This window comes from Rhinopithecus roxellana, chromosome 19 (assembly GCF_007565055.1).
Source record: "Rhinopithecus roxellana isolate Shanxi Qingling chromosome 19, ASM756505v1, whole genome shotgun sequence".
Lineage (NCBI taxonomy): Eukaryota > Metazoa > Chordata > Mammalia > Primates > Cercopithecidae > Rhinopithecus > Rhinopithecus roxellana.
Genome location: NC_044567.1, coordinates 69,396,797 through 69,405,471, shown reverse-complemented (window position 1 = coordinate 69,405,471; position 8,675 = coordinate 69,396,797). Strand labels below are relative to the sequence as shown.

General features: G+C 54.7%; 1 protein-coding gene across 1 annotated transcript; it reads left to right on the top strand.

Annotated features, from left to right (window-relative positions):
• Positions 1–1,849: 1,849 nt before the first annotated feature.
• ASGR1 (asialoglycoprotein receptor 1) lies at positions 1,850–7,525 on the top strand. The gene is given in 10 exon segments (XM_010377341.2): positions 1,850–2,060; positions 2,592–2,737; positions 4,258–4,374; positions 4,513–4,608; positions 4,699–4,770; positions 6,505–6,591; positions 6,678–6,829; positions 6,902–7,008; positions 7,135–7,168; positions 7,170–7,525. Coding segments are annotated over 9 exon segments (876 nt in total). The 5' UTR covers positions 1,850–2,060; positions 2,592–2,667; the 3' UTR covers positions 7,311–7,525.
• Positions 7,526–8,675: the final 1,150 nt, after the last annotated feature.

The following is an 8,675-nucleotide window of genomic DNA, read 5'->3' as shown; positions in this document are numbered from 1 at the left end:
GCCTCTTGTGCTCTCGGCTAGTTACTATTTCTGCGAGGGAGACCACTATTCTTTTTTTTTTTTTTTTTGAGATGCAGTGTCTCTCTCTCTGTGCCCACGCTGGAGTACAGTGGCACAATCTCGGCTCACTGCAACCTCTGTCTCCCAGGTTCAAGCATTTCTCCCGCCTCAGCCTCCCATGTACCTGGGACCACAGGCGCCTGCCACCATACCTGGCTAATTTTTGTATTTTTAGTAGAGATGGGATTTTGCCATGTTGGCCAGGCTGGTCTCGAACTCCTGACCCTCAGTTAATCTGCCTGGCTCGGTCTCCCAAAGTGCTGGGATTACAGGCATGAGTCGCTGCACTCAGCCAGGTGACCACTATTCTGACCGAAATAATGTAGGTTCATTTGCCTGAATAAGCCAGATTGTAAGTGATTATATTAGAGGATGTTTAATTAACAGCCCAACAGTCAACAAAATCATTGGCCATTGTCCCAGCACATGTAAATGACATGGTGGTTGTCAGGACACAGACAAAGCAGGGCACACACAGAGCTGTCACATTTTATGCAAGGGATGTGTTCCTGAATATCTCACATCATTGAAAATTCTCAAAATTCAAGCCTTGTTTTCTCACTGAAATAACTGTAAAGTAGGATTTGGATGACTTCACATTTGGACCTAAAGTGAGACTTATTATCTTTTTTTTTTTTTTTTTTTTTGAGACAAAGTCTTGCTCTTGTCCCCCAGGCTGGAGTGCAATGGCACGATCTCAGCTCACTGCAACCTCTGCCTCCCGGGTTCAAGCGATTCTCCTGCCTCAGCCTCCCGAGTAGCTGGGATTACAGGCCTGCACCCGGCTAATTTTTATATTTTTAGTAGAGACCCAGTTTCATTATGTTGGCCAGGCTTGTTTCAAACTCCTGACCTCAGGTGATCTGCCCGCCTTGGCCTCCCACAGGGCTGGGATTATAGGCGTGAGCCACTGCGCCCAGCCGAGATTATCTTTAATACTGCCTGATTTCCAAGTGAGCATAATTCAAATTCACATGGCTCTCTCTGAAGCTCCGTGGGGCTGTAAGGGACCATGGTTTAGCATCTCTGGGACACTGGAGCCCAGCTGTGTCAACCGGATGGGATCCTGGCTCTGGGTGTGGTTCTGGGGCCTGAACGCAGTGCCTGGAGTCAGGCTGCTCAGGTTCTAGTCTACCCTTTGCTGCTTCCTTGCAGCATGACCCTGGGCAAGCTCTTACCTTGTAGGGCCTTAGCTTTCTCATCTGTGAAATGGGATGTGCTCTGGGGATAATGAGAGAAGTTCATGAACGCAGTGACCTGAGGCACAGAGTAGCAGTGAGTGGAGGTTTGCTGGCATCAGTCCCAGTGGAGGCTCGCCTGCCTGTCCTGGCACCAAACCGGCCCTCATGCTGCTTGGAAGGCTTTACTCCCCAGGAGAGGGAAGCAAGTCAGGCCAGAGCTGGGAAGCCTGGGGCTCGGCCCTGCAGGAAACTGGGGCCTGCAGCTCATGTGCCAGGGTCATAGGCCTGGATTGGGCAAGAGCAGAGAACCGGTTCCTCTGATCCTGTTCAGGGATATTTGGAGACACCAATAGTTCTGGGGAATTTAGAGGCAGGAAGCAAAACGGAGGGGAAGAGGGGATATGGCAAATCCCACCCCAGCGCCTCCTGGCCTGGCACCCTCCCAAACTGGTGCACAGAAGAGTAAGGTGACTAGGCCTGTGTGGTGGCAACATGATTCTCCTCCCTGGGGAGGGGAGCAGAGGCAACCCATCCCCCACTCCCACCCCCACACTCCCCTAAGTCCCAATCCATTTCCACCTCTATTTACTGTCCAAAGTCCCGGGCACTGGAGATGCCACGTTTGGCGTGCTTGGACACATAGACACGCAGACACAGAGACACTGGGGCCCGGGGCCCTCCTATGGACCCTGCCCGCTTCCATCCCGTCGTCCACGGCTGTCCACCCACCCCCATTCTCCAAGCTTCAGCCCCCCTCCTTAGTCCGGCATCTGCACAGCACTGAAGAACCTGCGAGTCAGACTCTGAGACCCTGAGCAAGTAAAACGGGGAGAGAGGCGGCGGAAGGCTGGCTGGGGGTGCAGGGGTGTGGAGGAAAGCCAGGCTGTGTTGGGGGTGCTGGTGGGAAACATCAGAGGATAGATTCTGGATGTCAGGCCTGGGGGTGGATGGAGGAAAGAAAAAAGGTCTGGGCTGGGCGCGGTGGCCCACGCCTGTAATCCCAGCACGCTGGGAGGCTGAGGAGGGCGGATTGCCTGAGCTCAGGAGTTCGAGACAAGCCTGGGCAACACGGTGAAACCCTGTCTCTACTAAAATACAAAAAATTAGCTGGGTGTGGTGGCGGGCGCCTCTTGTCCCAGCTACTCGGGAGGCTGAGGCAGGAGAATCGCTTGAACCTGGGAGGCAGAGGTTGCAGTGAGCTGAGATCGCCCCACTGCACTCCAGTCTGGGGACAGAGCAAGACTCCGTCTCAAAAAAAAAAAAAAAAAAAAAAAAGAGAGAAAGGAAGAAGAAAGGTCTCCATGGAGCCGTCAATCAGATGGGAGTAAAAAGATGGGCCCCTCATTCCAGCTCTAGTCCTGGTGAGCCCCCACCTCAGCCCCAGCCTCAGCCTTGCCTCAGTCCCAGCTCCAGCACCAGCCCTATCATGACCAAAGAGTATCAAGACCTGCAGCATCTGGACAATGAGGAGAGTGACCACCATCAGCTCGGAAAAGGTGAGCGCCGCCTTGCCCTGCCTCTGCAAGGCGAGAAGGTTCTCCACCCCCCAGCCCCCCTAGCCACAGCTGCTATTCTTGCCCGTGAGCCTGGCTCTCTCTCTGCGCCTGTCTCCCTCTCCCAACTGGGAAAAGTGTCGGAGCTGCTCCTCTCAAGAGAGTGGCAGGGTGTGGAGTTGGAGTCCCTTTCTTGGTGACAGCTGTCCAAAGCTTTCCTGTGCCTCCTGGCACTCGGGGGTGGACCCAGGGGGTGTGGGAACAGCTAGAAGTTGGAGAGATGAGGTCACTGTTGGTTTTCTATGATGAAGTCAGGCCCCTCTTCCTTTCCCCTTCCAACACCACCCAAGGAGCCCTGGTGGTGCGTGCGTGTGTGTGTGCGCGTGCGCGTGCCTGTGTGTGTCAGTGATCAGTTTGGTGAAGTGGACAAAGGTTTCTGCGAAGGGTCTGAGGATTCTGTGACGGGGGATGAGGGATCTCTGACCTGAGGGAGAACGACACCCTCTTTTTTTTTTTTTTTTTTTTTTTTTTTTGAGACGGAGTCTCGCTCTGTCGCCCAGGCTGGAGTGCAGTGGCCGGATCTCAGCTCACGGCAAGCTCCGCCTCCCGGGTTTACGCCATTCTCCTGCCTCAGCCTCCCGAGTAGCTGGGACTACAGGCGCCGCCACCTCGCCCGGCTAGCTTTTTTTGTATTTTTTAGTAGAGAGAGGGTTTCACCGTGTTAGCCAGGATGGTCTCGAACTCCTGACCTCGTGATCCGCCCGTCTCGGCCTCCCAAAGTGCTGGGATTACAGGCTTGAGCCACCGCGCCCGGCCTAACGACACCCTCTTGCTTCAAAAGCAAATTCCCCTTGACCCATTTCTTTGTCCTCCGAAGTGGCACTTGTTTAGGCTGGGCAAGGCTGAAGTTCTTGGGGGATGGGGTGCAGCGCGCTTTGACGGAAGGAGGGTCTGCAGCGGAGGAGAGCGGGCAGGGAGAGCCCCGGGAGGGCCCCCCCACCCTCCAAGTCTCAGGACACAGGGCTAACGTGTCTCTTCCCCCTGCTCGGTGGAAGACTTGAGGGCCTGAAGGGTAGCTCTTGCACCTTCTCTCCCTGCACGCAGTCAAAGACGAGTGGAATTCACGGACAGAGAAAGAAACCTCCCGCCTTTCCCCACTTTCAAGGGAAGCAGCGGCTCCGAGGCGCGGGTCACTCACTTGCGTTGCAAGGCGGGGGAGGAGGCAGTGGACTGAGGTTCCTGGATTGGCTGCAGTGACGCAGTCATGCCATTAGGTGTCAGCAAAAGCTCAGGGCCTCGGTGGCATGGGGCGGCTCAGCGCTTAGCCCCCATCCCCAGCCCTCTTTTCTCCCCGATTTCCAGTTGCCTCTGGCCCTGCACGGTCGCCCACCGCCCGCATTTTTTCATGTACATGGTTCCTCCTAGACTACTAGGGCCGCCTTAGCTTGCTCCCCTTTCAGGACCCCAGAGCTGTGCCAGGCTCCCCTCTGTACCCGCGCTCCTGACACCCCCTCCTCTCGCAGGGCCACCTCCTCCGCAGTCCCTCCTGCAGCGTCTCTGCTCCGGCCCTCGCCTCCTCCTGCTCTCCCTGGGCCTCAGCCTCCTGCTGCTGGTGACTGTCTGTGTGATCGGATCCCAAAGTGGGTGCCCCAGGGGCGGGCAGGGAAGGGGGTAACATTGGGGGGTGTTGACGGGGTACCGTGGCGAGGGAGTGGTGGGTGCGGTGGTGGTGGACACAGCGCTCCCATTTTGTTCTCTCTGCACCCTCTCCTGGCCAGACTCCCAGCTGCAGGAGGAGCTGCGGGGCCTGAGAGAGACGTTCAGCAACTTCACAGCGAGCACCGAGGCCCAGGTCAAGGGCTTGAGCACCCAGGGTGAGGGCGCTGAGGCGGGGCTGGGGCTGGGGCTGGGGCTGGGGCTGGGGCTGGGGGGCTGTCGGGACGCTGAGCGAGTCTCTCCCGCAGGAGGCAATGTGGGAAGAAAGATGAAGTCGCTGGAGTCCCAGCTGGAGAAACAGCAGAAGGACCTGAGTGAAGGTCAGAGAGGGAGTGTGTGTGTGTGTGAGTGAGTGTGAGAGTGTGTGTGTGGATGTGTGTAAGGATGAGAGGGAGTGTGTGTGAGAGACAGAGAGTGTGTGTGTGGATATGTGTGAGAATGAGAGGGAGTGTGTGTGTGAGTGTGTGAGAATGAGGGGGAGTGTGGATGGGTGTGTATGAGAGCCTGTGTATGTGTGTGAGAATGAGAGGCAGTGTGTGTGTGAGTCTGTGAGTGTGTGTGTGTGAGAATGAAAAGGAGTGTGTGTGAGAATGAGAGGGAGTGTGTCTGTGAGTGTGTGAGAGAATGAGATGGTGTGTGTGAGTGTGAGAAGGAGATGGTGTGTGAGTCTGTTGTAAGAATGAGAGGGAGTGTGTGTGAGAGTCTGTGTGTGTGAGAATGAGAGGGAGTGTGTGTGTGTGTGAATGAGAGGGAGTGTGGATGGATGTGTGCGAGTGTCTGTGTTTATGTGTGTGTGTGTCAGTGTGTGTGTGAGAACGTGTGTGTGTTGCGTGTGTGTGTGACTGTAAGTATATGTAAGTGTACGTGAGTGTAAGTATATGTGTGTGAATGTGCACGTTGTATGTGCGTGTTGTGTAAATGTGAGTTGCGTGTGCATGTGTGAAAGAGTATATGTGTGTTGTGTGTGTGGCTGAGGGTGTGTGGTGTGTGTAGTGGGTGAGGGTGTGTTGTGTGTGTGTTGTGTGAATGTGTGTATGGTAGTGAGGGTGTGTGTGCCTGTGTGAGGGTGTGTTGTTTTGTGTGTTTGGGTGAGGGTGTGTATGTGGGTGTGTGTTGTGTATGTGTGTGAGAGTGTGGGTGAAGGTATGTTGTGTGTTGAGTGTATGTAGGTTAGGGTGTGTTGTGTGTGAGGGTGTGTGTTGTGGGTGTTTTGTGTGTGAGTGGTTGTGTAAGGGTGTGTCGTGTGTATGTGGGTTAGGGTGTGTTGTCTGTGTGAGGGTGTGTTTGTGTGTTGTGTGTATGTGGGTTAGGGTGTGTTATGCGTGTGTTGTTTTGTGTGTTGTCTGTATGTGGGTTATGGTGTGTTGTGTGTGAGGGCGTGTTGTGTGTTGTGTACGTGTGTGTTGTGTACATGTGTGTTGTGTAAGTGCGTATGTGGGTTAGGGTGTGTTGTGTGGCTGTGTATGTGTGTGTGAGGGTGTGTTGTGTGTCTGTGGGTGTGTTTTGTGTGTTGTGTTTTGTGTATGTGGGTTAGGGTGTGTTGTGTCTGCGTGTGTTGTGTTTTGTGTGTTGTTTATGTGGGTTAGGGTGTGTTGTGTGTGGGTGTGTTGTGTGTGTTGTGGATGTTTGTGGGTTAGGGTGTGTTGTGTCTGTGCCTGTTGTGTTGTCTGCGTGTGTGTCTGCGGGTTAGGGTGTGTTGTATGTGTTGTTTTGTGTTTCGTGTGTTGTATGTGTGTGTATGTGGGTTAGGGCATGTTTGTGTGTGTGTGAGGGTGTGTTGTGTGTATTTGTGTGTTTTGTGTATGTGGGTTAGGGTGTGTTGTGTGTGTTTGTGTATTGTCTGTGTGTATAGGGGTTAGGATGTGTTGGGTGTCTGTGTGTGTGTAAGAGTGTGTTGTGTGTGTGGGAGTGTGTGTGTATGGGGGTCTCTCAGGCCAACTCCGCTGCTGTTTGTGGCACTGCGATGGGTGTTCGGGTCCCAGCAGGAGGATGTGGGACTGACCTCCCCGCGCGTCCCGCATCTCCTCCCGCTCCCCTCCGCCGCGTCTTCCCAGATCATTCCAGCCTGCTGCTCCACGTGAAGCAGTTCGTGTCTGACCTGCGGAGCCTGAGCTGTCAGATGGCGGCGCTCCAGGGCAATGGTGAGGAGGCCAGCCCGGCCCGCTCTCTGCCTCCCCCGCGCCCCTGGGCAGCGCCTTAGCCCCTCCGCCCGGTTTCTCCCGCTCAGGCTCAGAAAGGGCCTGCTGCCCAGTCAACTGGGTGGAGCACGAGCGCAGCTGCTACTGGTTCTCTCACTCGGGGAAGGCCTGGGCCGACGCCGACAACTACTGCCGGCTGGAGGACGCGCACCTGGTGGTGGTCACGTCCTGGGAGGAGCAGGTGAGGACCCAGAGGGTCTGGGAGGCTGGCTGGCCTCGGGGAGAGATCACCACCCGCCTCCTCTCTCCTCAGAAATTTGTCCAGCACCACATAGGTCCTGTGAACACCTGGATGGGCCTCCACGACCAAAACGGGCCCTGGAAGTGGGTGGACGGGACGGACTACGAGACGGGCTTCAAGTGAGTGCGCGCCCTCCCTCGGCCTGGGTCCGGCCGCCTTCCCGCCTGGGGCCCTGGGCGGAGGGGTCTGGAGCGACCTGGTCGCGGGTCCGACCTCCTGGGGCCCACAGCTGGCTCTGTCCCCAGGAACTGGAGACCGGAGCAGCCGGACGACTGGTACTGGCCACGGGCTCGGGGGAGGGGAAGACTGTGCCCACTTCACCGACGACGGCCGCTGGAACGACGACGTCTGCCAGAGGCCCTACCGCTGGGTCTGCGAGACAGAGCTGGACAAGGCCAGTCAGGAGCCACCCCTCCTTTAATTTATTTCTTCAATGCCTCGACCTGCCGCAGGGGTCCGGGACTGGGAATCCGCCCATCTGGGGGCCTCTTCTGCTTTCTCGGGGATTTTCATCTAGGATTTTAAGGGAAGGGTGATGTTGGGAAGGTGGGGGGCTTGAAACCCGTGGCACTTTCTGCAGTTTGCAGGTTATCATTGTCAACTTTTTTTTTTAGAGTAAAAAGAAATATACCTAAACGTTCTATGAGTTACCTGGTTATTGGGGATTCGGAAGCAGGAGTGGGCTGGTTGGCATTAGGAAGCCTTGGCGGGCATTGTAGCATCCTGATAACTGTGTGGGCTTTGGGTCAGAATGGCCAGACTTTGTTATTTACAGATATGTGAGTTTGGGCAAATTATTCTGTTCTCTGTGTCCCAGCTGTAAATCTTACTGGAGACCATCCTACTTGGAGCAATACCCCCAGGAACAGAACCACCCGAATTTTTTTTTTTTTTTTTAAATAGTCTTGCTCTGTTGCCTAGGCTGGAGTGCAATGACACGATCTCAGCTCACTGTAACCTCCGCCCTCCGGGTTCAAGCAATTCTCCTGCCTCAGCCTCCCAAGTAGCTGAGATCACAGGAGTGCACCACCACGCCCAGCTAATTTTTGTATTTTTAGTAGAGATGGGGTTTCACCATTTGGCCAGGCTAGTCTCGAACTCCTGATCTCAGGTGATCTGCCTGCCTCAGCTTCCCAAGCTGCTGGGATTACAGGCGTGAGCCACCACGCCTGGCAGAACCACCCGAATTTGTTGAGTGCTTCAACAACTTTGAATGAAACTCACTGGTGTCCTTTGCATTCATTACAGCAAACAGAAGCAGTGTTCACAGACATGGAACTGTGAACAAAAATTGCCAAAGTATTCACCCATAAACAAGACCTCAAGTGATTCCTAAAAGGAACAATGCTCTGACCACAGTAAAATAAAGTTAGAAATGAACATGAAAGTGCAGCCAAGAAGAGATCTATCAACATACAATTTTCTCACCATCTTTTTTTTTTTTTTTTGAGACGGAGTCTGGCTCTGTCACCCAGGCTGGAGCGCAGTGGCCGGATCTCAGCTCACTGCAAACTCTGCCTCCCAGGTTCACGCCATTCTCCTGCCTCAGCCTCCCGAGTAGCTGGGATTACAGGCGCCCGCCACCTCGCCCGGCTAGTTTTTTGTATTTTTTAGTAGAGACGGGGTTTCACCGTATTAGCCAGGATGGTCTCCATCTCCTGACCTCGTGATCCACCCGTCTCGGCCTCCCAAAGTGCTGGGATTACAGGCTTGAGCCACTGCGCCCGGCCTCACCATCTTTTTTTGTATTACTTCCTAAGTAATTCTGAGTTTTTAAGAGAAAATC